The sequence below is a fragment of the Mustela erminea genome, chromosome 12 (genome assembly GCF_009829155.1).
Source record: "Mustela erminea isolate mMusErm1 chromosome 12, mMusErm1.Pri, whole genome shotgun sequence".
Lineage (NCBI taxonomy): Eukaryota > Metazoa > Chordata > Mammalia > Carnivora > Mustelidae > Mustela > Mustela erminea.
Genome location: NC_045625.1, coordinates 5,359,174 through 5,387,094, shown reverse-complemented (window position 1 = coordinate 5,387,094; position 27,921 = coordinate 5,359,174). Strand labels below are relative to the sequence as shown.

The 27,921-nt window shown below is 54.6% G+C and overlaps 1 protein-coding gene across 3 annotated transcripts in view; it reads left to right on the top strand.

Moving 5' to 3' along the window:
• FUBP3 (far upstream element binding protein 3) overlaps positions 1-26,751 on the top strand; it is a 50,264-nt gene extending 23,513 nt beyond the window's left edge. For 2 of the 3 annotated variants that reach the window (XM_032306902.1, XM_032306901.1), the window contains exons 4-19: positions 2,135-2,184; positions 2,532-2,603; positions 4,214-4,271; positions 6,240-6,402; positions 7,594-7,692; positions 10,274-10,378; positions 11,620-11,722; positions 12,357-12,457; positions 14,981-15,122; positions 18,828-18,988; positions 19,786-19,859; positions 20,145-20,225; positions 20,426-20,502; positions 23,009-23,080; positions 24,347-24,474; positions 25,401-26,751. In XM_032306902.1, the coding sequence (XP_032162793.1) occupies positions 2,135-2,184; positions 2,532-2,603; positions 4,214-4,271; positions 6,240-6,402; positions 7,594-7,692; positions 10,274-10,378; positions 11,620-11,722; positions 12,357-12,457; positions 14,981-15,122; positions 18,828-18,988; positions 19,786-19,859; positions 20,145-20,225; positions 20,426-20,502; positions 23,009-23,080; positions 24,347-24,474; positions 25,401-25,409 (1,495 nt within the window). In that variant the 3' untranslated portion in view covers positions 25,410-26,751. The remainder of the gene's footprint in view (positions 1-2,134; positions 2,185-2,531; positions 2,604-4,213; positions 4,272-6,239; positions 6,403-7,593; positions 7,693-10,273; positions 10,379-11,619; positions 11,723-12,356; positions 12,458-14,980; positions 15,123-18,827; positions 18,989-19,785; positions 19,860-20,144; positions 20,226-20,425; positions 20,503-23,008; positions 23,081-24,346; positions 24,475-25,400) is intronic. The other variant, XM_032306903.1, reaches the window with a different exon arrangement.
• Positions 26,752-27,921: the final 1,170 nt, after the last annotated feature.

The following is a 27,921-nucleotide window of genomic DNA, read 5'->3' as shown; positions in this document are numbered from 1 at the left end:
ACCCATTATTGTATGTAAATTTAACAGACCTCTCGAGTGTGGGAGCTTTTTTCTGTCCCACATATATCTAATCTAAAAAGAGAAATTTTCCATCCTGAGTTGATGGTTTCCACAGTTTTATGAATCCTTAATGCCTCCATGCGAGCAAAAGTGTCCCCAAGAAGTGTTCGTCTTTGGGCTTTTCCACAAGATAAAGCTTGTGATTCTCAAGGAGTCGTGGTCCTGGGCAGCCAGAAACCCAGGCCCCGCCCCATGCCCTTGAAGAAGGACTTGCCGGAGAACCTTGGAGAAGGGCCCAGTTGCTTCCCTGCCTCAGTTTACCCTCATAGCCTTCCCTTAAATGTTGAGGATTTAGAGAGCTACGGAGAGGTCTGGGCTTTAAAAAGACCAGTCTGTAAGATAGGATGTTTGTGGTCAAAATGTTAACCTTCAAATGGAATAAAATGTGCAGGAACCTGCCTCAGTTTCTCTCCCCACATGGATGTCATTCTCTGTGTCTCCATTACTGTAATATTGTATCCTTAATCTTCACCAGTAACAATACAGTTATATCCTCTTGTGTTCTACACAAGTGTTTGGGAGTTTCTAGAAATCATCAGGCCTCAGTTAACCAACCGAAAGATTTAACCTGGGTTTTATTGTTACTGGTTTGCTTTTTTAGTGAATTAGAATAATTTAAATGATGTTGCTGTTAGTATCAAACATAATTTTCCTATAAAGCCATAATTGAGATTTTACTTTCCCAAGAATATCATACTTCATGCAGTCAACAAGTTTCAGCCTCACAGTCAGAATGGAGGTTTGTCTCGGGGCCCAGAGTAGCTCCTCTTCATACATTTCTAATTCCAGGAGAGTCTGCTCCTGCCATTCCCTGAGGGCTGAGGAACTGCTGAGTTTTGTGACCGTTTGTATTGTGATAGTGTTGAACCGCTCCCAGTAAATCCCCCAGGGACCCTTGCGGAGAACAGACAGGGCTACACACGTGGGCTGCAGTCTCGTGGCCGCACGTACAGGGGTACTGCGACCCTCCACCATGGCAGGGAAACTGGCCTCATGGGGACCCCGCGGCCTGTCCAGACGGGTTGGGCCCTCGAGGCTCGGCATTTGTGTCCACGGTGCTGCTGACATAGGAATGTGGCATTGTCTGATTTGGAGGCAAACTCAAATATCCCAAGACTGTAGAGAGGCTCTCTGCACGTGTATGAACTGGGGGAGGTAAGCTCCTCGGGGATGTCCGCTCTCCTCAAACTGGGACGGTGGCAAGTGCTGTCGCGCCTTCTGCCTTTCTCCTGCGTGCCACGCTTTCCCTAAAAACATGGGCTGGATTCGATCCTTTTTGTGATGGGTAAAAATCCAGCTGTGTGAGAGATGCTTAAAAATGCTTACCCTTTTTTCTTTTTAACTACTTGCATTTAGCTTCCTTCTAAGGTAAATGTTTAGATTTAATTGCTTTCTGGGGCTTTGGGCAAATTGGATATTGTCCACAGTACACTCTGTGGCAAATTTGAAGGTTTGTTTGAAAGAACCAGTGCAGCCGTTGTTTAAAAAAAAAAAAAAAAAAAAAAAACCCAACACATAATGGATGGAATAGCGTTGAACGAAAGTACTTTGCAGAGTAAGGTGATTATTTTGTTCTGGTCAACACTGATTAGGCCTCTGCTGGATACTGGGTTCCATTTGGAGCATCTCACCCAAAGCAACAGATCAGTTAGAGGGAGGCCAGAAATCAAGAAAAAGATGGGGAAACCAGGAATGTTGAAGAGAAATTTCAGCATTGCTATCTGTGTCTTAAGGAGACTGGCAGAGAAGTCTAAGCTAACTTCACAGGCCCCAAAGAATCTTTTAAAGCATTAGACAATACTGAGAAGAAAAGGCAGTTGTTACTAGAATTGATGGTTTAATTAAAAATCAGGTTTCTCCCTCTTTCACAGCGAGAGAGGAGGCTAGGATCTTTTCCAGAAGTGATTAACCAGAGGTCCTATGAGATGATGTTCTTTCTCGAGGGCTGGGGACTTGTTGGCATGATTTCTTTTAAGTCTCTTGTCTTCTGGCATTGCCAATATGGGAAACGTGGGGAACCTGAAATGACCATGAAATTCTTTATATGTTTTTCCAAAATGTTCTTTGTTTTTAGGGCAGTAATAACAGAAGAATTCAAAGTGCCTGATAAGATGGTTGGATTTAGTAAGTATCCACATTATCTACTTTGCCCTGATTAATCTTTCAGTGTGACCGTCACTGTGGTAGGAGGCTTTGCACATTGTGTCTCCCAGAGCCCTAAAGGGCTGCAGGCCTCTCTCCAGGCTGAGAGAGAGAGAGCCACGCACCCCCACCAGTCTCTCTCCTCACTTCAGCTAGAACACCCTGTACCTGTCTGCTGTGTTTCCCATAGGATTTCCGTGGCTCGCCGAGGCCACCGTGATGTGCAGTGCCGCGGGCCTAGTGTAAATGTTTGCTGAGTTAATTAAGTCATTCATGCATGGTTAAACATGGAACGGAGGCATGTTCTGACCCTGTTCCATTTGTTTCAGTTATCGGCAGGGGAGGTGAGCAGATTTCACGGATTCAAGCAGAATCTGGTTGCAAAATTCAGATTGCCTCAGGTAAGGCTTCTTTCTTCATAGATCTCAGTTTGGTAGAAATCCGTGTTTTGCCAGACTTTCCAGATTCGTTACCTTTGCTCATTGCTTAGAAGTTTAGGGGCCTGAGTAAGTATATGCGATTGCCGTTCTCCTTGTGCTTTTAGAGCTGGACTCCCAGATGAGAACCAGAAAAACCAGGGCAAAAGCGGGCCTGGAGACAAGGCCGCCCATCTGGCCTCTGGAGGAGGCCCTCTGTAGTTCTGTGGCTCTGCGTGGCCCCGGCCAGACCGGCTGCTCTAGGACCGCAGTTTTCTGCGCCAGGAGGTTATGCCAGACAGTGGGGGCCTAGAGGAGCAATGTGGCTTTGGGGTCACTCCTGGGGACTGCTCTCTGGCTCCCCTGGATCAGAACCTCCCCTTATCTCCCCCACCCCCCATTGTGGAAAGAGGCCAAGGCCAGCTGGGGGTTCTGACTAAATTAGCCCACATGAAACACAGTTCAGGACCTTTCCCAGCTGGGGCTGTTTGGCCCATGCATTAAGGAGAGAGACAGATTGAGGAAAAGAAGCATTCTTCTTTTTTTTTTTTTTTTAAGACTTTATTTATTTGACAGAGATCACAAATAGAGAGGGTGCGGGGGGGGGGGGGGGGGGGGGGGGAAGCAGGCTCCCTGCTAAGCAGAGAGTGATTAACCAGAGGGACTCTGGGACTCGATCCCAGGCCCCTGGGATCATGACCTGAGCCAAAGGCAGAGGCTTTAACCCACTGAGCCACCCAGGCACCCCAAGAATCATTCTTAACATTATTAATAGTTCGAGCAACTCATTTGAATTTGGTCTCTTTCCATAGCGGATGAGGGGGTGTGGAGGACTGTTGACTAGAGAAGCATTTGTCTGTTTAAAAGATACATGTTACCATGTTTCCAAGGCTGTAACTGTTATTAGTTTTTATATATATATATATATATATATAATACATACATGTATATATTTAGTAGATATATATGTATATATGTGTGTGTGTGTGTGTATATATATATATATATATTTCTTTTTTTTTTTTTTTTTTTTTTGAGTTAAGAATTTTAAGAGGCAGGTTTTTTAAGAACACAGGAAAGCGTCGAGTGGTGTCGGAAAGCAAGCTTTTCCTCTCTCGTCAAATGGCCTGGAACTATTTCCACATAGACATCCCTGCTCTCTCGGGAGATTCACACACTACCTGGTACCAGGCCTGGTGTGCGTCTACCATTAAATTGCTCACTGGTGTGCAAACATGTGACCCTAACCCACTCTGCAGGCGGAGAAACTGAGGACAAGCGAGTGACGGGACTCGGGCACTGCCCGGCACACAGCTGGGTCAGAAAGGAAGCTGAGCCCGCTAGGACCCGCTGTCAGGGCTCTGTGGCGTCCCGCCCACTCCCCCTGCAGAACTTGTTTCTACTTTGGGAATCTAGGGCAGAGCCATCAGCCTACCGTTCTCTCCACAAGCGGAAGCCAACTGTCTCTTCCTGGGGCCCGGGCTTCTGTGGGGCCGGTGTAGGGACCAGGCCAGAGAGAGTCTGTACACAGAGGCACAGGTGCACGGTTGCCTGGTGCCCACCAACACACCTCATCTTCTTGATTCTTCTTATAGAGAGTTCTGGGATTCCAGAGAGACCCTGTGTACTTACCGGAACCCCAGAAAGTATTGAGTAAGTTTATTTTATTTACTTCTTCCTGTCACTCTTCTTCCTCCTTCCCCACATGGGGAGACGTGGAAGGGCCAGATTGTTACTGAGCGCTGTGGAGCCGCGCCGCAGCCTGGCCCACGGCAGCAGATGCTTCTGTGGAGAAGGATCTGGGAGGTTGCCACGCCAGGGGAGTTTTCTGTTACTTAAAACACATAAGGTATCACCATGGGTTCCCCCCCCCAACGCTACAGAATTTCTGGCAGCCGTCATAACATCACTCCGTACACCAGGTTCTTTATAAAGAGTGTGCGCTGGCCCCATCTGCTTCCTTCTTCCTCGGTAACACCTCCTTTCCCTGAGCAGGTCTGCCGTCGTGACCCTGTCACTCGGTGAACGGTTGAGAATCCTGGCACCAGGTCTTTTGCCCGGGGCTGATCCCACTGCCCTTCTGACATTTGTGAATCAAATGAGTTGACTCTTCGTGGCCCTTGCTCCTCTCAGAGGGCTGCACGGACCGGCCAGAGGGTGTCTTGACGTTGAGCGGGAGCCGTTGTCACCACCTGCCAGGAAAGCTGGCATTGCTTTCTGACCGTGGGACACCCGTGCTCAGAGCCTCGTGTCAGAGGCAGGCCTCGGCAGTCCGCGCGCCTCCCGGGGGAACGGGGAGGTACTGACTCCCGAGTCTGCTTGCTCTCCTTTTTCAATCGACTGAGTAGCGTTGCATTTGGGGACAGGGGTGCTAAGATTATGCCTGCCTCAGTAGATAGGGCTGTTTTACCATTTCTATTTCTCCGGGAGTCCAGATGAGTTTAAATTCTCTTGTTCTGCCGCAACATTGCAAGCAGTGAACCAGAATAAATACCGCAGGCAGGTGTGCGTTATAGGGCAAGCGGGATGGTTTTGCCGGGGTCCAGGCATCTTTCTTCCAACACAGGTTAATTTAGTACACAAGCAAAATATTAAAAAGCTGGTGTCGCTGAGAAGACCGGCCAGGCCGATTCTGTACACAGAGAGGCTCAAGACGACAAAAGGCGACGTCCGTTTCCTCCCTTTCTCTTCTGTCCTCTCCTCTTGTAACCATTCCGGCTTCCACTTCTCTACCCAGGCAGTCGGGGCAACAGCACTGTGACTTCAGGAAGAAACAGTTTCATCTTCTTCCTCTGCTGCATAGTAGCTGAATTCCTCCCTAGCAGAGGACCCAAAAACTAGATCGTATATGGTGATTTAAAGAACAAACCAGCCAGGGGAGCTTCTGGTGCTGAAAAGGCAATCACCTCGACAGGTGGCCTGGACAGCCGGGCTGGGCGTGCTGTGTCGGCCCTGTGGTCTCCCTCTCCTGCCTCCGAGTCTCCCGGCACCAGACAGCATCACAGGGCAAGCCGGGGCCCGAGAATCCAAGCGGACAGGCACGGAGCCCATATCTGGGGCTCTGCGGCCACACTGGGTCCCGGCCTCTCCTCCCCGCTCGGGAGCTCCTAGCCTGAGCTCAGAAGCCAGAGAGCAGGTGGGTTAGGGAGAAGAGATTGGGAGTCTGGGAACTCAGACGGTGGCTACTAACCCTCGCTTGCTTTCTTCCCATCTCTCTCGTTGCTCTCTCCTGCCTGTATTTAACCAACGTCTCTTGAGTGTCTCCTCTGTGGGAAGCATTGTGCCAGACTGAGGACCAGAGAGAGAGGCAGGGCGACCAGAGGTGGTCGCCGCCGCGGGAGCGGCACTTGGTGCCGGGACTGCCGGACCCCCTCACGGGCAGAGGGCAGGCCGGACAGGGCTGTGTTGGAATGTTGGCGTGTGGTGTGTGTTGCTTTTAAATTCCAGCCCGGTAGCGTGGCGGATGGCAGAGACCTCCCGGGTTGTGGGGGCAGGAGCTGGAGCTGGAAGGAGGGCTGCCTTGAGTCCTTCGTGGTCTTCCCCCCGTGCTGTTGCTCTCCCGTGGGCGCCCGGCACCTCCATTTAATGCTCCTTCTCTTGTGGTTCTTTTCCCTCCCAAAGACAAGCCAAACGGCTCCTGGGGCAGATTGTGGACCGCTGTCGGAACGGCCCTGGCTTTCACAACGACATAGATGGCAATAGCACGATCCAGGAAATTCTTATTCCCGCGTCCAAAGTGGGTCTGGTCATCGGCAAAGGAGGGGAAACGATCAAGCAGTTGCAGGTGCGTGAGGCCTGAGCCGCGCTCCAGCGGGCCTTCTGGGACTCGGGGGCGGTGGGGAGGGCTGGTCCTACCTCGGACTACCCCCCGCTGGGCTGGCCGTGCACCCCTCTGCTTCCAAGGTGCCACAGATCCTCCGTCGGACCGGTGCTTATGAACAGGCACTGTGGGCAGGTGCGACGCCAGGGTGACGCCCTCGCTGGGGCAGTGACGCTCTGTGGCGGCTGCTCTTACCACCAGGTGACAGCGTCTCAGGTGAAAGTCCTGCGTGGACTTGCCAGAGCTGGGGCTCCTAGGCAGCCGTACGCCCTCTCACTAGCTGTGGGATCTTACATACGCGTGTGTATTTGTCGAGGGCTCGGAGTCCTTGTCGGCCTCACTGCTGTCATGAAGCAGAAGTGATAACTCGTGACTTTATCTTCACCTCAGACTCTCGGCACAGAGCCCGTGACTGAGTAAATGCTCCCCGAGCCTTAGCTGCTGCTGTTCCAAAATCCCTCGTGTGAGACCACGGGGGCCAGACGTGTTCAGGATGGAACACCCTGGCAAGTTCTGGGGCACACCCTGTAACCAGACTCCGGTTGGTCTAGCCAGACGCAGTGACAGTCCCCACGTGAGAGGGGCTACACATATGCTTCCAAGAGTTGAGGTTCATTTTGCGGCCAAATGAGCTGTGGACAAACGTTTATTTCCCTTCCTGGGCTTTTGAGGTTGTAGGTCGGGGCTCGTGGGCGGCCCGGTGCGCACGTTCCCCTCCCAGTCCTCAGCCTGGTGAGCACTCTGGTGCGGGCGCGAAGGTCCTGGAAGCCAGAATCCACGGTTTGCTCCTCCCTGCCTCAGCTCTGGGACCTTGGGCACCTGCTGTCGGGCCCGCCCCGTCAGTGAAATAGGGCAGCGGGAACCCTTCCATCTCAGAGCTGTGCTCGGGCCCTAATGAGAAGCCGTTACTGCCTGGATCAGAAAAATTGATCCAGTCGCGCTATTCTGGAGACCGGGAAGGGAGGAGAGTGTTGGGAAACAGTTTCCATGTCGCACCCCTGGCAGCTGTCTAGGGTGGCCTGCGTGCCGGTGTCCTCCCAGGGCAGCACCCTGTGGTCAGAGGGACGGGGCTGATGGTGGACAGGGCCCTGCCCCGTGCTTGCGGCGCGCACTTGTGCCCTTCCTCACGGCCGTCCTGGCGTGCTGCCCCCACAGGAGCGGACAGGTGTGAAAATGGTCATGATCCAGGATGGCCCGTTGCCTACAGGAGCAGACAAGCCTCTCCGCATCACGGGAGACCCGTTCAAAGTACAGGTAGGGGAAGGGCCACGGATGGAGCAGGTCCTATGTGGGGGGTCGCAATGGGGGTGGAGGGGCTTGCTTGTCACGCAGGACGTTGTGAAACTGGGTGTTCCTTTATTTAAGGGGAGCTGTTGTCCCAACCCGGGTGTGATGGAAGGGCTGTAGGGATGTCCTGCTTTCAGCCAAGCCACTAGCCCCAGGTGTTCCTTAAATGAATCCGGAGCCAACGAGGATGGAGTTCCTCATTTACACCGGCCGGATTCTGAGAGCCTAAGATCCACATGAGGGTGGCGGCGATGGTTGTGGCCGGCGCACGTATGTGACGTTCCCATAAATGCAGATGGTTTTGTTGCCCTGATCAGACGTAGTCTCCCGTCTGGGCTCTGGGCACCTCAGCTGCAGGCTCTCTTCGGCTCTTGCTCGCTGCTTCTCTCTTGGCCCCTCTTACAAGACCTCCAGCTCCGGTGGGGGAGGTGAGCAGCCCCCAGGCATACGTATGCCCTCGGAGCGAGCATCCTGTGCCCCAAGCACCCGGCCACAGAGGAGAGCCCGTTTCTGAAAGCAGTGAGGGGCGTCGTCCTAGACCTTCTGGGGCAGGTCCAGCCTCTGACTCCTGCTGTCAGCAGGAATGTGCGTGGGCTGCGGGTGTGGGACGTGTCTGTTCCCGTGAACTATGACTGTTCTTTTCCTGCCCGCTGCAGCGTGCTGTGCCTTTGCTGCATTTAGCAGAGCTCCAGGGTGATGCACCTCGGTGAGCTAGTCAGCCGCAGCTATTTCTCCGTGGGAGCTCTGGGGCTTTGAGCCAGCCAAGGTTACCAGTCTCCAGCAAAATATGCCCCCGATTCCTCCCCTCCCACGACGCCTTATTTACGAATGGATGTATTCATGTGGGTGCTTATTGGTGTCTGTGTGCGTTTTTATTGAAATTGACACACGATATTATGTCCATTTCAAGGGTGCAACATAGTGACTCAACACACGGGGAAATTCTGTTACGGAGCGGCTCCCCATAAGCGCACTTACCCTCCGTCACTGCAGTTATTAAAGTATTAGTGATTCTATCCCCTGTGCTGCACTTCTCAGCTGCATGGCTTCCTTCTTGTATAAATGCAAGTTTATACCTCCTAATCCCCTTCATCTGTTTATTTCCCCCAGTGCTTAATGCTCTTGTCCGGCTTGACTCAAGCTTGTGTCACTGGTAGTTCTTCTGGTCCAGGCACAGACGTAAAATCCTGGTTTTAAAGCAGGATTGAGGGCCAGTGGTGAAACCAGCCTCTTTCCTTGAGCTCCAGGCAGGGGTGCACCCTTTACTCCCCTCCAGCAGGCCAGGATCCCCCAGGTACCTTGCCCCCCCAGGGCTTCTAACCTCCCTGAGTGTGTACAGGTGGGCTCCCTACTTGCCTTCCGTAGTGGAACCTTGGTTCTTTTATGAAAGGAACACTAGAGCGAAGAGTGTATTTCCTTGATGTTCCCGTGCTTTGCAGGAAAATCTTGACAACCAAAGGTTTTTAGTTTGTTTGTTTGTTTTTTTATTTTAAAACTATGTGTATTCCACATTTTTTATTTGGCAGAAGCCGTTCGCTGTGTTGAGGATAAATTGTTGGTCATTTGTTTTCTCTCCTCAACTTTTTATCATGAAAAACTTGAAACATACAGACAAGTTGAAAGGGTAGAGCAGGGAACATATATGTGTGTAACCTCACCCCGTCATTTTGCCACACTTGTGGCACTTATTTCTGCTCGACCATAACCATTTCTAAGTAAGTGGCAGGCGTCGTGACCGTCTGCCCCTGGATCTTGTATGTGTCTCCTAAGAATGAGAACTAATTTCTAGAACCAGGACTAAGAAAATGATAGCAAGTCCCCTAACATTCTCTTACAGTCAGTCCTACTCCAGTTTCTCCAAATGTCTGAAGACTTCATTTGCTGCTTTGGAGTTTTTTTGGTTTGGTTTGTTTTTTCCAGAACCAAGACGCAGTCTGGGTGCCCGTGACCTTGAGTTCTTACGTACACCTAACGTTTGGTGCAGATTCCTGTGCAGCCAGGAACGGTGTGGGGAGGGGGGGCGACAGGTGCGTTTGGGGGCAGAGGACGCTGAGTGTGCCTCCGAGAGCGTGAGGCCCTGGAGGTAGGCTTTGCCAGCTGGTAATCGGGGTATTTGCTCTCTGGGAGCTGGAAGATATTTTCAGGCCCCCTGGGCTGGCATTTTCCCTTTACCTCCCCGGGGCTCCTGTGGGGTGAACCTGTCCACAGAGCTCTGAGAAAGAAACGGTGTGCCAGATGCCTCAGGCCACAGTCCTCAGGCTCTGACCCACCGCACATGTGCCGATCTGACTGGTTTAAAGCCAGCCGGGCCTGTGTGGATGCCTTGGGCAATGTAAAGAACATGTCACCTAGGACTCGATCTCTGTGACCCTCCCCAGCAGCGCCCCCGTGTCCCGTGTTGGAACGCAGGAAGTGAGCTGGGCCCCAGCTAAGTGCCTTCTGGGTCTGCGAGTCTGACGTAACAGGCTGTGGTGTGGAAATTTCACCCGGTGTCATGGCTTTTCTTGGAGTTTGATTTCCATAATGCCTGTCCTCTGTGTTTACGCAGCAAGCAAGAGAAATGGTATTGGAGATCATCCGAGAAAAGGACCAGGCTGACTTCCGAGGTGTCCGAGGGGACTTCGGTGCCCGCGCGGGAGGAGGCAGCATAGAGGTATGCCTGTCCTGCAGAGTAGTTCCCGGGCAGACAGGCCGCACTTTGGTTAGCTCTTTAACCTTGACTGAGTGGGCCAGGGTGGGTGTGAGGAAGGACCGAGAGAGAGTCACAGCCAGAGAGAAGGGGAGGGAAGGGAGCCAGCTGCACGCCTTTCAGGGAACGAGGCCGTCGTCCTGGTTTTGAGCTTTGCCTCAAGGCTGTTCCTGCTGCCCAGGTCAAGACCAGAGGCCAGGCTTTCTCGGTGCTCTGCATTGTGCACGTAGCAGACCCGGAAGCCCAACTTACTGATGAGGTGGAATGGGATGAAAATCTTGCCTTTATTTCTTAAAAAACTTTTAAAGATTCATTTATGAGAGAGAGAATATGTGTGCAGGGCCAGGCAGGGGCAGAGGGAGAGAATCTCAAGCAGGTTCCCTGCTGAGCACAGAGCCCAACGCAGGGCTCGATCTCACAACCTGAGAGTCGGACACTTAACCCGATGAGCCCCCCAGGTGCTCCAGAAAGCTTTCCCTTACAGTGGAGCGCCGCGATGACGCTTCACCTTGGATGGGGCTTGTGAATATCGTGCTTAGTAAAGTAAGCCGGGTACGGGGGACTCCACCCCCACTGGTGCCCAGAACGGGCAAGTTCTTCGAGACAGAATGTTGCGCAGAGGTGACCAGGGCTGATGGAAAGAGTCTCTCTTTAATGGCTACAGAATTTTGGGGGGTGGCGGGGTGGTGAAGAAAAGGTTTTCGGGGTATAGAGACCAGTGGTGGTTACACAACGTTGTGAGTATATTTCATGCCACTGAACCGTATTCTTACAGATGGTTAAAATGATGAAGATTATGTTCTGTATATTTTAGCACAATAGAAGAATGAAGGGGGAATAAAAATACACTTTCAGGGACCACCAGTATAATCAGTGTCCATAGTATATTTATGCTAAGTTCGTGGAATTGGGAAATAAGTTTGCCACTTTCAACCTTTTCTGCAAAAAGTTTATTATTCCTCATTTTATGGCTATCGTGATCAAATCTGAGATGCGTTAGATATATTTAATAGGTAGGAATGCAATCCTCAATCATGATAGTTTTCCAAAGAGGGGAGAGGGGAAAATATGCTGTATTGTATTTCCAGGAAGGCACTTGCAATGAAAATCAAGTCTGTGTTTTGGGTTTGTCTTTTTTAATGTATCCTCTAAGAAATAACAGATTTGCAGACAGCTCTGATCAGGTTTTGTTTCCCTGTGCTCAGGTGTCTGTACCCAGGTTTGCTGTTGGGATTGTAATAGGAAGAAATGGGGAAATGATCAAAAAGATTCAGAATGATGCCGGGGTGAGGATTCAGTTCAAGCCAGGTTGGTTTCGATGACTGTCAAAACTCCTTAGTGCTCTGAAGAATAATAAAGCAACACAAGGACTCTGTAACTAGCTCATGTGTGTGTCCCCCGCTCCCCCTCCCACCAGTGCTATCACCAAATTACCAATCTAGCTTTCTCCTCTGGGCCCTCATGGCATTTCCAGCTTTTAATTTTGTTCAGTAAAGACTCAAAAAAAAAAAAAAAAACCTGTTATTCTGACTTCATTATTTAAAGATAAAACCATTTAAAAAAAGGACTAACGTCTTAGCATAAAGGACAGTTCTTTAAATTTTGTAGATTTAGCTTCATGAGCAAAATTTTTGACATTGTCTTAATTTTCCTCATTCCTCTGAAGTTGGAAAAACTGTGTGATAGGTTCATTTTTGGCAACACAGCCATAGCTCATGTCTGCTGCCTTCTTTTGCTTTATTGTTTAGCGTTTCTGTAATGATAACTTTTTTTAATGCCTGTAATTACCTAAGAAGCAGGTGTTGGCATGGGCCATGCAAAAAGATGGAGCCGCATGTGCTTCTCTAGGCCTCTGGTGGGAATACTGATTGCAGGTCAGGTGACCTTTGTTTCCAGCTGAAGTTGGGCTTTTCCTTACGCCACCTCTCGCTCTGTCCTGCAGACGACGGTATCAGTCCGGAGAGAGCCGCGCAAGTCATGGGACCTCCAGATCGGTGTCAGCACGCGGCACACGTTATCAATGAGCTTATCCTCACAGCCCAGGTGGGTTGGCTCTCTGGGGTTCCACTGCGTCGCCGGCAAAAGCAGGAAGTGCTACAGGGGTCTTGGGGCAGCGCCGTAGAGCTCTCTCCAGTTGCATTTCTGGAACACAGCGGTCTTTTCAGTCACCCGCCTCTGGGGACATGGCCAGCGGCTTCTCTACACCTACCTGTTTCCTGCCTTCCTGTATTTTGTCACTAGCTTCTTGCTCTCCTCCCTCTGTTATCCCAGGGTCTGTGTTTTCTTGACATAGGAAGTTCCTGACCCTACACTATTAGGAGAAGTGCATTGCGGGTCACCATGGGTCAGACCATCGAGTGCCTTTAGCGGCGAACTGCGTTAAGTCAACTCCAGGGCTCTGGGGGAACTCAGTCAGCTCAGCGCTTGACTCTGGATCGAAGCTCAGATCTTGGTCTCAGGGTCAGGAGTTCAAACCCCGAATTGGGCTCCATGCGGGGCATGGAGTCTACTAAATAAATAAATAAACTCTTAATCTCAGAAAACACTTTAGGCTCCTCCAGAGTCTTTTTTTTTTTTTTTTTTTTTTTTTTAAGATCTTATTTATTTGACAGAGATCAGAAGTAGGCAGAGCAACAGACAGAGAGCGCGGGGGAAGCAGGCTCCCAGCTGAGCAGAGAGCCTGATTTGGGGCTCGATCCAGGACCCTGAGACCATGATCTGAGCCAAAGGCAGAGGCTTAACCTACTGAGCCACCGGGGTGCTCCTCCCCCAGAGTCTTTTTTTTTTTAAGATTTTATTTATTTATTTGACAGAGATCACAAGTAGGGAGAGAGGCAGGCAGAGAGACAAGAGGAAGCAGGCTCCCTGCCGAGCAGAGAGCACGATGTGGGGCTCGATCCCAGGACCCTGGGATCATGACCCGAGCCAAAGGCAGAGGCTTTAACCCACTGAGCCACCCAGGTGCCCCACCTCCCCCAGAGTCTTAAAGCCGTCTTCACGAAGTGGATTCCGTGTGCATCTTGGGGCACGAAAGCAAGCTTATGATGCTGTTAGCATCTCTGCTGGCGCCCCTGCTGTTCAGTGCTCCGGGAACCCCTGGGCCTCACGCTGGGTCGGCAGGTCTCCCAGGTGTGCTGAACTGAGGGAAGGTTTAAAAACACCTGGGGCCAAGGAGCAGCACGGGATTGGAAACCGTAACCCGTCTGCTGTGAGCCATGTGAGCCGGGACAAGCCTCTGAACCTCTCTGGGCCGAGCTGTGGCCATAGACCAGGGGGTGGGGCATGCGGTGCCACCCATGCGAGCCCCCAAGTTGCTGAGTGACCGTGTTGAACTTACGGCGTGACAGCCCCCACCACGGACTTCCCGAATCGGCAGATCCCAGAGAGGGGGCTTGGGCTGCAGCCAGAGTCCTGGGAAGTTCTTGGGATGCGACAAGTTCAGAAGAGAGTGCCTGAGTGTGCCCAGCATCGTCTGCAGCAGGAAGAAGCGACAGACCCAGAGCTGCGGGAGCGCGGGGGAGACAGCCTCCCCTCCGACAGTCTGCCGCAGGCCGGGAGGTCGGCAGTGTGTGCACGCACGTGTGCAGGCATTTTTACTTAAATCCCTAGAATTGCCTCGTTTACTCATGATTTGTGTCTCAGAAGAGCTGAGTACAGGGTAAGAAGCCCTCCAAGTCTCTCTGCGGGTTTAGATTCTGGGGAGGTGCTCAATTTACTCTCCATCAGCATAGGTGGGCTTTGCCGAACATTGTCCGCTGTGTTAAGCATTGGCTCGGCTTCTCCCTTCCGAAGGGGCTCTGGGCTGGACCAGGTTTGCCCTCAGCATCTAAAAAAGACCGTAAATGCTGCCGCTCCAGGGTGACTCGGGACAAAGACGTCCCATGAGATTGCTGGCCCTGAATGAAGGGAACCTTCTGTTAGGCGCCGGCCGGGGGTTGTGCTCTCTGCGTGGGCCCGGTGTGAGCGTGTCGCAGGCTGCTCCACCCCCAAACGCTGGCCCCACACACCTGGTTTGTTGCGCCCCAATTTGGGGAGAATGGGACAACCAACTTTCTTGAAAAGCCTTTTATTTTTTCCGCTGGTTGGCTTGCGAGGTGCCCCGACCGCCGTCAGCAGTGTCGGGACCGGAGGGCTGGAGGCCTAAGTCGGGTGGCCCTTTGAGATGTCCGAGACTCGTGCGCATCTAACGCACGGTGTCTGGTAGGCCCAGCGGGCGTTAGCCACAGGGAAAGGGCATCAGCGTGGAGGAGAAAAGCGATGCCCGATGCCTGGACAGTAGGGCCCGGGCCTCCAGAAACAGGAGTTTGTGCCGACTGCCTGTCTCGGTCGGGTCCGCGAGGCCGCTGGTATGAGCACGGGTTGGTCTGCACCTGTCCTCCGTGACTGCACCTGGGGTTTGTGCTAATCCTGGCTTGAAAGAGCGCCTCTGAGGCTGGCCCGGGGAGAAGTGCTGAGGTTCCAGCGTGTGGCACTGATTACATCCTGTCACTGCGCCTCCTGCGTGGGCTGAAGAGCGGTCCCGTGGCAGTGGCAGAAATCATCACTTGAGCTCTGCTTCCTTCCCAGGAGAGAGATGGCTTCGGAGGCCTTGCGGTGGCCAGAGGACGGGGCCGTGGCCGTGGCGACTGGAGCGTAGGAGCCCCTGGTGGCATCCAGGAGATAACCTACACGGTCCCGGCAGACAAGTGCGGCCTCGTCATAGGCAAAGGTGAGGGGCCGTTGCTGGGGTTTCGTGGTCCCCCTCCCTCTGCCCTACCTTCCTCCCCCCTCCCCCCATGCAGACGGGGCCCCTGCGGTACCTCCGGAGTGTGAAGTTGGGTCCATTGGTGGCACCTAACTGCAGGTGCCCAGCCTGCAACTCCAGCTGCCTTCCATAGGGACCCTGCCGGTCCCTACGGTCTTCCCGCCAGAGGGGACTGTCGGTTATCGAGTCCGAACAGACCAGAAGTGAGACAACCCCCCACCCCACCCCCGCCTGGTAAAGCTGTGTGGGTTGCCGCAAAGGCACCCTGCCCAGTGTGAGGGCCTCTGGGTGTTTGTCCATCGGCTGATTAACGATTAAGATGCCTCCTGGGAGCTCAGAGGAACAGTTAAGGTAACAGCTCAAGCAAAGATGGACCTCTGACAAGCGTGTCACTTTTTGTCCTGGCTGGGTTTGGGCATTTGGTCCATATTGACACATATGAAAATGGCGTTTATCTTTTGAGCACATTTACTGTAACAGACACTCTGTGGAGGGAAATAAATACTGATTGACTCGTCGTTTCTAGGCTTTGTAGGGAACATTAGGTTGGGAACCCTTGTTAGCGGCTGATGCGGCCCCTTGCCGTCCTTCACTGTGAGCCAGGGGAGAGCAGGCAGCTTTCTGGGCTGCCGAGCAGCCTTCTCTGCAGCGGGCTGGCCTCCCTGTGGGCTCTCCGGGGCCCCCCCACCCCCAGCAGCACAGGCTGAGGCCTTTGTGCCTACCTCCATGCATGTTTGTTTGACAACATGTGGAGGGAGTAAATACAGGCCTCCCCCACCACTGACTCCCCGCAACGCCGCCCCCCCCCCCACCCCCGAGTATCTCCCATTTCTGCCACCACCAGACCTCTCCGACCTACGGGAGGGAGCTAATGTCCCACAGACGGTGGCTTGGGTTTGGGAACATACTCGACGGAAAGCTGAGGCTGCCTTAGCCAGCACAGGAGGCCTCCTGCCCCTCTCATTCTCCTTCTGGAGTGTGCGTTTGGCCGTGCCGTGGGCGGCATGTGTGGTGTGTTCCTTCGAAACGTCTATCTCCTGTCTCAGTGTCGTCTTCTAGATCGTTCATCTCTTGGAGGCGGTAGGAACAATGTGGGTGTGTTTTCATTTCCTGGCGGGGTATACATGCTGATCAGGGCTCAGGGAGTGCTGTCAGCTGCCCAGATGCTGTGGTGACTCAGATCCGCCACCCAGACCATCAGCGTGGCTGCCGGGACATTCAGACCAGTTGGTGCCTGTGGGTTGAGAAGCAGAGCTAGGTTTCTGTGCCTTCTGAGGACCATTTTGTCAAGGAGAGTTGACTCAGTGGCCTAGTGCGGCCTTGCGACCGTTCCTGGTAGTCGGGGAAATCAGGGTGTGGGCAGGACCCCCCTTATGGTTTGTCCTCGACAAAGTCATCTTGATCGACTCCCACGGGAGAGTGATGGCAGCGCCGAGCAGTGACTGATCTGTGTGTGACATGGCGTTCCGACTGCGGCCTCGGAGGCCCGAAGTTGGTCGGCCGGGGTCTTTCTCCACCGCCCCCCAGCCACACACACAGGGGCTGGGCGTGGGGGGGGTACACCCTCTTAAGGAAGGTGCGTGGTGAGGGAGACAGGAGAGGGAGCCGCAGGCAGGCAGGCAGCCTGTGCTCCCCCCTCCCCAGCTCTAGTCCGTGGACAGACGCTGCGCCTCCCCGGGCCCCTGCTGGATTTCCATGATAAATACAGCAGCAGCGACAGATAGAGCGACCAGCCCTGCTCTTGTCAGCCAGGCCTTTTAGCAGGTTTGATTAATTGCTTTACGATTTCACGTCCAGCTGGGGGGCCGCTGGTGGGTCGCTTCTGCCCCCCATCAGGTGGAAGAATGGACAGGCTGCTGAATGAGCCTCTAGACAGCCACCATGTGCCAAGCTGGTGACCTCATTTTGAAGGAAGATGAACTTAAATGAACTCCTTCCGGCCCCGCGCAGTGTTTGTGCTGCCTCTTCCCCCGGTTATTATGCTGCCCCACTCTCGGGCCTCAGGCTTGCGCGGCTTCTCAAGTGCCCACAGGAGCCGGGCTCGTCGTCGGGGCCGAGGGCGCTCGGCTTCACACATGCGCCCTTTTGTGTTCTTGCCTCTGGAACCCCACGGGTCCCGGGGAGGCTGGAGGATTCCTGCAGGCACTGGGTGTGCGCTAGGAAGGCTTCCAGTTCCTTCTTCTTGCCCTTCCTTAAGCCCCAGAAACACTTTGCCTAGGAGCAAAGCTACTCACTTTTCATGGTGCCAAGAGGATGAAATCGTGACGCAGGAGCAGAGGGTGATAGTTGTAGGGCTGGGAGGGGCTCGCTCTGACCCAAAGGCCACCGAGCAGCTGAAAGGCTTGTCTGTGACTTTCCGCATTGGCCAGTGCTCTGTGCTGGAGGTGGACGACACAGGGATGCTCTTGAACCGTAGCAGAACTTGAAGGAAGGTCTGACGCGTTGTTGTTTTTAATTTGCTTTTAAATTGAAACCCATCCTCCGCTAAACTGCCATGCTGCACGTGCCAGTTTGAACAAAGCTTTCCCCGAAGGCCAGCAGCTTCCTGGTTCCTCCGGGCTTCTTCCCTGCAGTGTCCACCTTCGGGAAGGCCCACAGGACCCCGGCTCCGATTGTGCTTTCTGGGCCTGTAGTACCCAAGAGGGTGAGATGAGACACAACACGGGCCGGGCCTGCTCTTGGGATCCTCCTTGTCTACTTGCTTGATGGGCGCGATGGGTGCCCCAGCAGCGGCTGGAAGGACTGTGCACGTGGTACCCAGAAATGACAAGTGTCATTTGAGGTTGGTTTTGACTCTGGGCGGGGTTGAGTGATACAGAGACTGGCCTGGAGTCTTTGCTTTTGATCATCTGGGGTTCTCTGGTCGCCTGTACCATATTTTCCAGACTGTCTTTTTCTGATGTTGCAAGACTCTGTGCTCCCGGGTTCTCCTTGTATTCTGCACCCCCCCCACCACCCCAGTTGAGCAGAACCGATCTGTAAATTCTGTGAAATTTCAAAAGAAGAATCAAACCATTGTGACACTGCTGGACCTTTTGTTACGCAAATCTCATTAAGAGACTGGAACTCTCAAAGGTTTTTCAAAAGGTCCAACTAAATTTTCATTACCCCGCTCCACCCAGGCCTCTGTGACCCCCATCCTCGGCTGCCTCTCTGTCTAGACCTCCCCCGCCCCACCCCCCAGAGGAGGCAGGGACTTGAGAAGGGCCATGGAAGGCCTGTGGGCTCTGGCCATTGTTAGAGCCCGTGGCCCGTCTGTTTGCACTTGCGGCAGGGAGGGAGCCGCCGGGCCATGGCCCACAGGGCTGAGGACAGAGTGTGTTCCCCTGGCAGAGGCGGGCTTGCAGTGAGCCTCCAAGAGCCCGGCTCCAGCGTGCACACCCTTGGGCTCCAGGCCCTGGCGTGGGTGCCGTGTGGTGTCTGGCCTCAGTCTGGCTCAGGGAGAAGAACCAGCTTCCTCGCTCTTCAGTCTGGTTTTGCAAATGAGAGAGCTCTGGTGTTTGTCAGAACGGGGGGTTTCGGAGTCAATTGAAGGTACTTGTCTGCTCTCGGGTGAGGGCCGGGGTACGGAGGACACCTTTTCCTCCCCTAAGCGGCAGAGGACCACCGGGCCTCTGGGTCTGCCCCAACTGCCACTTACCCTTGTGTCTTGTGTCCACCTGCCTGCAGGGGGCGAGAACATCAAAAGCATAAATCAGCAGTCAGGAGCGCACGTGGAGCTCCAGCGGAACCCCCCTCCCAGCACTGACCCCAACCTGCGGATGTTCACCATCAGGGGCATCCCTCAGCAGATCGAGGTGGCCAGACATCTCATAGATGAGAAAGTTGGCGTACGTACAAGGTCCTTCCCCTGCCTGGCTTAATGATAGCTGGCTTTTCTTTTGGACGTCCAAGGCACCTGCTCCTCCCCAGAACCTGGTACCTCCTGTGCCTTCTAGTCCGCATGTCACGTGAGGGCGGCCCCTCCCACGTTGCCAAGGGGGAAGGTTGGGGCCCAGGGATGCCAGGGCCAGGCCCCGGGCGCGCTGGAGGAAGCCCCCTGGCAGAACTCACCGAGGCCCCTGAGGCCCCGCAGCGCAGCAGCTCAGGCCCAGAGCCGGGTCCCCTGCAGGCTTAGATGAGCAGCTGGGGCGGCAGCCTTCCCCCAGCACCGCCCCTGGACTCCCGCGGGCGCGGCCCTGGCGGCCAGCCCTGCAGGTGGCTTTCATTGACTCTGGCTTTAGTTTCAGGCACCTCAAAGCAGATAAAGAAAGGGAGTGTTGATGGAGGACAGATTGGCCACTGCTCACCTCAAAGGGGACATAGAATGGCAGAAAGAGCCATGGGCCAGCCTAAATTGACGGGAGAGTCAAGCAGGTTGGTCCCTACCCCCAGGGTGACGCGTTAGGGCACCTGTGACGGCGCTCGTATGGGCTGTGTGGTGGTTTTGGTCACTCGAGGGGGCAGAAGCCATTTCTGCAAGTGAAGCCCCTGTGGGGAAGCGAGGCTAGCGAGTGTCAGAGGGTATCTGGATGTCACTTGACTCTGTGTCCCCGAAAGCTGTGGTTTGCTGGGGGTGGGAGGGGCCTGGGCAGAAGGCAGAGGTGCAGCCGACAGGAAGTGAGAGCTCCTTGTGTGTCCATGACAGGGGACGAGTCTCGGAGCGCCGGGAGCCTTTGGACAGAGCCCTTTCAGCCAGCCGCCTGCCGCGCCTCATCAGAAGTAAGTCTCGCACGTCGGTCTCGGCGGGAAGAGCTCACTCCGTCCCAGGAGGTCCTCTCCCGCTACTTCTGGGGAGGGCCAGCCAAAAGCCTGGGTGTGAGTAAGACTCTTCCCTCTGCCTCTCTCGGCCGGCCCCTCTAGCCTGTTCATAGCCCACTGGCCGGCCCCAGGGGTGGGGGCCTTCCCGCAGGGTGGAGGGCCTTGTCAGCGCCGGCGTCCCCGAGTGGCTGTCCCCCCCCCGCAGTCCGCGGCCGCCATGTTCATGTGTTCTTCACTTGCTTTCAGCACGTTTCCCCCAAGGAGCTCGGGCTGCTTCCCGAGCATTGCTGCTAAAGTGAACGGAAACCCCCACAGTACCCCTGTGAGGTAGGCGACCTCTCACTCCCTCTGTGTGCTTCTCTCGGGACTCTCGCGACCAGGGCTGCCACATGGCCACTGCCCAGGGGTGGGGGTTGGGGGGGAGCCGTGAAGCCTCAGATCACGGATGGCCTGGCGGGAGGTGGACCCAGTTGAGGAGACGGGGGTGTGACCTGCTGTGGAACGAGTGACTCTTTTGTCCCCCGCAGTGGTCCTCCAGCCTTTCTGACCCAGGGATGGGGCAGCACCTACCAGGCGTGGCAGCAGCCCACACAGCAGGTCCCAAGTAAGTGACCCGGGAGGAGGTGGGACTGCGCACGCCACACGGGAGGGCTGGGCGGCCGACGTGTCTGGAACGCTCTCGCTGCGTCTCTTGGCCAGTACGCCCGCACACCCCTCCCCAGAGCTGCCAGGAGCACCTGGGGCAGCGGGAGCCACCAGCACCCCTGTGGTGGGCCCCCAGCGAAGCAAGGGAGGAGGCCGGCTCTCTCCTGGCCCCCTCTCCAGCCTTTCTCTCCCATCTCCTCTGTTCTTTTCAGAGCTAGGGGCTCTGTCCGCTTTGGGCCCACAGATGCCCATCTGGACCTGGCCCAGCCTGCAGCCCCCCCCCACTGCCCTCCCAGACAGGCCCCCGCCCAGGCTCAGGCCTGTTGGTGACCGTCTCCCGCTTTTCTCTCCAGCACTGCCTTAGAAGGGATGGTCTTTCTGTCTCCTGAACTTTTCAGAAAGCACACAGCTGGAGAGTTAGCTCAGTGGAGGGACACCTCGGCAGAACAGCTGACCGTTAGAGAAGGTCCCTGTGGCGTCCAGTCCCCTCGGCCTGCCCTCGGGCCCCCACACGAGCTTCAGAAATCCTTCTGGAGTTGGATCTCACGCAGCCTTCAGAACCAAACCAAACCAAACTGCTTACCTTCCGTTCTTCTGTCCCCCTGAGGCGGCAGCTGCTTGCGTCGAGGGTGTCCTTCCGTGCGGCTGCCCGGGTCCTCGCAGCGCCACACCGCTTTGTGGCTGCTCGGCTCACAAGGGACGGAGCCCGCGCTCCGAGCCCCTCCCGCTGCCCCCTTGAGCAGAGCGCGGCTGTGAGGAAGCCCTGCCCGGTGCCTGCTCCAGGTCCCAGCTGCACGAGCTCCCCGGGGGGTCTGGAGTCCGGAGGCCGATGCCGTGTGGGGCCTTGCACACCTTCCCTCCTCTGGCCTCCAGTTGGTGTCTAAGAAATGAAAGGTTTGGGTTCGATTTCCAGAGTAACCGTGAGCTCTGACATTGTATGGTTGCATTTTTTTTCTGCCCCCCCTTCTTTAAGAAAATGTCTCAAACATGCAGAATATTAGAAAGAATTTCACCGTAAACGCCTGCACCCTGCACCCTCCCTGCCCGCCAGAGTCCCCGAGCCTGTCTCACCGCACTCACTTGCTCCCAAGCTTGTTTGTGTTTCCTGTTCTGATGGAAAAGGGCCTGCAAGACCAGAGTGGCCCCGGGCAGACTTCCCATGTGCCCCATTGTCCGGGACAGGGACTCTGTGGGAAAGCCCTAGACTGGGGGATGTGGGTAGGGGACATGTCCTCCTGCCTGAGGGGAAGTGACCCCTGTGCCACGGTTCCGCGCCCCAGCTCCGCTGCCCGCTGCGGCAGAGGCCTGTAGGGCAAAGTGAAAGAAAACACGGCCTGGGTTCTCGCCTCTGTTCCCGTCCGTCTCGTGGTGTTGAGCGTGTTTGTCTCTAGGGGGCGGTGAGAACTGGTTTCCGTCAGTGGAATCTTGTTTGGAAGAACCCGCCGGCTTGCCCACACCCTCCACAGCCACCGTGTTCTGTGCCCAGTATCGTCCTGAGGTCCTTCCCGCCCTGCTGGGAGGACCAGGACCGGGATGGGGTGCTTCTCCCCGTGTGTTCTTCTCACCTCGCTTCCTTTCCCCGCCGCACACACAGACTCCTGTCACCCCACGCCCCTCCTCAGACTGCAGTAAATCAATGAGCAGGGAAGACACTTTGCCATGACCACGGTCACCAGCGCGTCCTGCCCGCTGGCTGCCACCTGCGGTTCTAACAGAAGACAGGACAGAAGGGGGGCCAAGCAGGGAACACACAAGCCAGCCCTGACCTCGGTAGAGAAGAAGGTCCTGACTTGTCGCTCTGGTCAGGGCTTATGAACCCTACAGGCCCGGGACAGGTGGCTGCCACTCCGCGCCCCCCCACCCCAGCCCGGATCTTTGCTGCTCGTGCCAGGCGGAGCAGGCGTCCTGGCTTGCCCGCCAGGAACAGCCCCACACACCTCCTGTCCCCATCTGCTCCTCCCCTAGAAAGGCATGAGGCTAAGTCGGGCTCAGGTGCATCTTGTGGCCCTCGGCCCTCTGCTGCGTGTACCCCGGCTTTTGTCACCGTCGCCGGGCTCGGTCTCTGAGCCGTTTTCCCACGTGCTTTCCCTGCACTTGGGCTTGTCCGGAGTGAAAGCCGTTCATCTGTGCGAGACCGGCCGGGTGACAAGTGTGCGGTCAGCACCGCTGGGATTCTTTGTTCGGTTTGGAGGGCGATTCAGGGAGCCTCAGACTCTGTCACTCTGGCCTCGGGGGCTCCCCAAGCTCAGATCTCCATCTGAAGGGTCGAGGCTGTTCTGACCCGTTGCTCTTGGGGGTTAGCTGTCCTGTCAACCCCCTCTTCACAGGGCCTCAGTCACTCCTAGGCCCCCTGGGGGCATCGCGGTTTCCCTGGCCACTGCCTTCCGGGGCCGCAGGGCTGGGACCGGGCTAAGGCACGATGCTGAGCCGGCGGGGGCCTGACTGCTTTTGTGTTCCCCGCACAGGCCAGCAGAGCCAGCCACAGAGCAGCCAGCCCGACTACAGCAAGGCCTGGGAAGACTATTACAAAAAGCAGAGTGAGTGAGCCGGCCTTCTGACGAAGCAGACCCCTAGGCCCCGTGCCCCCGTGCCTGTCTGTGGGCCTCCTTGTCCGTGGTTCCCTGTCACCTTTGGTTTTTTTTTCAGTGTTTTCCCTGTGTGACTTGGTCTCAGTCCCCGCTTTTGTCTCCCTGCGTCCCCTGTGTGTCCGTCAGAAGGAACGTGGTGAAGTCGCCCCCCTTCTGGACGCCAGAGGGCCTGAGGACAGCCGGGGGCCTGCTGTCTCGTCCTCAGCCGTCCCCTCCGGAGCTGCTGGGCCAGGCCTCAGAGCAGCAGGCGTCCCGGTCCCCGGCCGTCGCGCTTCCTCCCGGCTCTTTTTGGTCCTTTCAGGGCAGGGGACAGGAAGAGGGTAAGACTCCAGGAAGGGAGCCTGCCGTCAGAGCCGGTGCCTGGGCGCCAGTTCCCTTCTCGAGTAAGCTCGTGCTCTTAGCTGTGCCAGGAACTAAGCCCATCTTGTTAACAAGAAAAGAAAAAAATCGAGTAACAGCAACTTAAATAAGTCCTAAGTCCCCGGTATGAGTTTCCGAAGTGCCTGGCTGGAGTGTGGTCAGGGGAGGCGCTCTCATGCCGTGACTGCGCAGGACGTCACCTGCTGGTTGGCAAAAATCAAGTCAAGGACTGTGGTCGTTCTGGCGTTGAGATTCCTCCCCGGGGCTTCGGTGGGTCAGGGAGGTCATCGTCACCCAGAGCCCCTACTGAGACGCCAGATGCCCCGTCTCCCCCAGACCTCCCAAATCCAGACGCGCAGGCACACATGGGCCTGTGTTTCCAGCCCTCCTGGGACTGGAGCCTGCGCAGGGGCACCCCCGCACCCAGGCCGGGGACCCGCACTCCTTTCCCTCTTCCCCCTCCCCCCTCGTCTCCCCCTCCACCCACCACCCACCCTGGCCATCTGTCTGTGCTGTTTCTCCGTGTGTGTCTCTCTCGGTCTCTCTGTCTCTGTCTTTGTCTCTGGCAGCCGATGGGGCAGGCAGATGGGCAGCGGGGGTGATTGGGAAGCGCCGACAGCCAGCCATGAGGTCTGGGGGCAGAGCAGGGCCAGGCCGCAGGCAGCTCGGAGCACTCTGTGCCCCTGGGCAGCGCCCGGCCGCACGGTGTCCCGGTGGCTCGTCCAGCGTCCAGAGGGAGACCGCGTCGGCCCTTGTTCCAGCTGCCCCGGGACGCCTCCGAGCTGACAGCGTCCTTTGCCTTCCCCGAGTTTGTCGCCGTCCCCGCTAACCTCCGTGCTTTCCTTTGTCAATCAGGTCACGCTGCCAGCGCCGCTCCTCAGGCCAGCTCCCCGCCGGACTACACAATGGCCTGGGCGGAATATTACAGGCAGCAGGTCGCTTTCTACGGGCAGACGTTAGGGCAGGCGCAGGCCCACAGCCAGGTCAGTAGCGGCGCGGGCACTCCCAGGCCAGCCCGAACCCCCTTCCTCCCGGGCCTGTGGCGGAATGGCTCAGGCCCCGGCCGCGCAGGCCCCCCTCTCCGTGCCCCGGAGACAGCAAGTTCGGGCCCCGTGAGAGAGGAAGCGCCTGCCCCTCCCTCATGTCCGAGTCTTGAGACTGCAGTGCCGAGGGGCACTCCCGTTTCTCTAGGCCTCAGTTTTCCCCACCATCCACGAAATGACAAGACTTTGTGACTCTGGGCAGCCTCGGCACTGCAGTAGGGACCGTGGGAGTCACAGTCCGTACTGTTCTTAAAGAGGATGGTGTGGCCAGACTGTCCCCCAGTCAGCGGCAAGGGGCGGCAGGAGAAGGGCGAGTCCAGACGCTCTGAAGGCCGGGCAGGGCAGAAAGCCGGATCTCCACCCTGCGTGGAAGCCAGGAGCGCTCTGTCCAGGCAGAAGCCAAAAACGGATTTCTTACTAACATAGGGAATATGGCCAAAGGCTGCCCTGAGTCGTGTCTCAGGTGTGTTCTCCAGGTGACCTGATGCAGGCCAGGTCCCCATGGACAGCGTGCTGGTTCCCACAGGCCCTAGACCCAAAGCTCGCTGGTCACCTCACTGCCAAAGTGGTCCCTCTGTGCCTGGGCCCGGTGGAGACAGGTGTTGGGGCTGGCGGGTGGCCAAGGGGAGGGACGCGCTCCCCTGCCCCACCCCCCGTACCTGGGCTTGGGGAGCCGCCCAGGGCCTCCTGTGCAGGAGAGGGTTTGTCTGTCCTGGATCCCAGGACGCACGGACATGGGCTGTGTGTCCATGCCCGCTGAGGAGCCAGAGGCGACCTGTGCCCCAACCCCCGAACCTTCAGAGCCCCAGACCGGGACGAGGTCACAGGAGCTGACCTCACTAACTTGTGTCCCCTTCTTTCCGCAGGAGCAGTAGGACGGCGACCTGCGGCTGTTTCCTCCCCGAAATCATTGTGAGCAAAAACCTATTTGTAACAGAGGTTTTTAGATTTGCAAACCTTTTGATGAAGAACCTTTGTTTTGTTCTGTGAAACACTATATTTAGATTAACAGGATTTTTCTAAAAATCGGGAAAATTAGTTACTAAAAATTGCTGATAATTTGTTTCATTATTTTTGTTTGTTATTTCAAATGTGTAAGCTCTGGGATTCTCTCTGGAGTGAGACCTGCAAATTCAGGCACCAGCGCGTGCCTCAGAGCAGTGACATTTCAACACGGTGTGTTTCTGTTTTGTTCTGTTCCGTTTTGTGTGTCTTTTTATTTACAGTTTTTTTCTGTTGCAGCAGAAAGTGGCTTGGAAGTCTTAGGTGGTATGTAACAAATTCTTTAAAAAATTTTTAAACAGTATTTAAATATTCTTAAATGTGTAAATTCATTAAATGTTTTACTTCTAATTTCTTGTTATCTTGGCTGTCTGGTTTTATTGCATTTTTTTAAAAAACTGAACTATTATGTATTGTAATTAATTATGTGAATTCTGAATTGAGACAGATAATTGTATTGCTGTCCAACAGGGATTGGGAGGGGGCATTTTATAGGGTTTGTATAATTTCTAGAGTGCTAAAGGGGTAATATAAAAACGTGTCCGTGTGTTTAGCATACTTTTTTTTCGTGTCTCCATTACCAGTTGCAATTGTGTATCTAAGACCTCCAAGCTTGTTTTAAAAACAAAACGAAAAACCTTTCTGTCTTCTCTCAGAAATATAAATACTGTTATTTTTAATATTAAAAAGAAATTCGATATAACTTTTAACAAACACTGTGGAACGTTAAACCGCGTGAAAATGTAGTAACTGTTGTTTAATTCCAAGATGTTTCTTCCTTTTTTCTTTTAAATATTTTCTTAATATTTGTCAAATTAACTAGATGAATAAATAAATCTAGTATTAACCACCATATGAATTAAATAATTTTGATTTAATAAAAGGGATAATATGATTTCCAGTGTTTACTGTAGTGTGTCTTGTACAGATAACATGTATTTTTAAAGGAAAGAAAAACGGAGTCGAAGCTATTTTTTCTTGCATTTTTAATTGACCCGAGGGACATTCCGTTTGAAATGTACCGAAGTTACAGTTTCTGGGTTTTTCTCCTTATTTTCCTTATAATGCTTGAAATGTCTAACTATTAAAAAGAGGCAATTGGAAAATGTTATGCATGTTGTTTTTTTAAAAAAAAAGTGTTCTTTTTATTTGACTGACAATTCATTTTACACTCTATATAATAAAATTTCCACAAGCCGTCTTGTGGGCGAAGTATTTTTAGTCTGTTTGCTTTCCTTTCCGCCCAGGCCCCTCCCCCTGCCCCCGAGCCCCCCGATTTTCGAGCGAAGGTTCTTACTCTTTGCACTATACCAGCCCGACTTGGAGCCCAATCCAGATTTCTAGCTACTTCGTTAAGCTAATTTTATTTTAATGGCTTTGCATAATTTGACAGTCTGACTCCAGAGCCTTGATTACCACCAGCCCCTCTTACCTGTCAGTCTAAGCCGCTCTCGACGTGGGTGTGACACTGAGAAGTCAATAAGAGTGTCCTCGCGCCGAGGCGCTGTCAGGGGAAGCAGAGCTGGAAGCTTCATTTAAGGGAGGTTGTGACCAGCTCCCGCAGCTGGATCAGCTCACTTCCCGTAACTGAGTCAGCTCGCCCCCCTCCCTCCACCGGCTCCCCCACAACACACACACACACACACACACCCTCTCCCTGGCGCAGAAGGTAGGGCTGCCTTGGCCTGGCACACTGGGCCGCTGCTGTCCTCCACAGTCTTCTCTGGCTGCGGCTGCCTGGGCTGCTCCCTCCTGGCACACCGGACCACGCTGGGGGGCCCAGGGTCGCCAGGAGGGCTGGAAGGTGCCCGCTGAGGTGCTCATTTGCTTTTGGTGTTTCCATCAAGGAAACAGAAGGAGGGTCCTCCTTACCCAGAGGTGTAACTCAGGGAGGGTCCAGGGGTTTCAGGACACAGCGGGACCGTGGGGACCCTTCTCTGGAGGATATCGAGGAAGAGCCTTCGGCTCCTCTTTTTCCCCCCTTCCTTTCTGGTCCGTTGAAGCAACCGGCTCCAAACACAGCTCCTGACGTCCCCGTTTGAAAATGCCCTGCCTTTGCTGCCAGCTTTATGTGTGTCATCTCCTTTAGATGCCCGGTACTGGGAGGATCCCGTGTAGAGCCCTCCTTATGGCTGTGGGTGTGTGTGAGTGTGTCTGTCTGTGTGTGTGTGTGTCTCCAGTTCAGGTCCCTTTTCTCTTTTCTACCCCACGCTCTAAGAGGAAGGGAAAAAAAGCATCTGTGGCTCCTTGAGGCCGAAAAGGGGTGTGGAGAGCAGCCCATCTGCAGCCGTTCTGAGGCCTGTTGAGAGCCGGAAGACAAAAAGGAGCAGTGGCATCTTTAACTACACCTCCAGAGAATCGAGTTTGACGTTGAGAAATTGAATA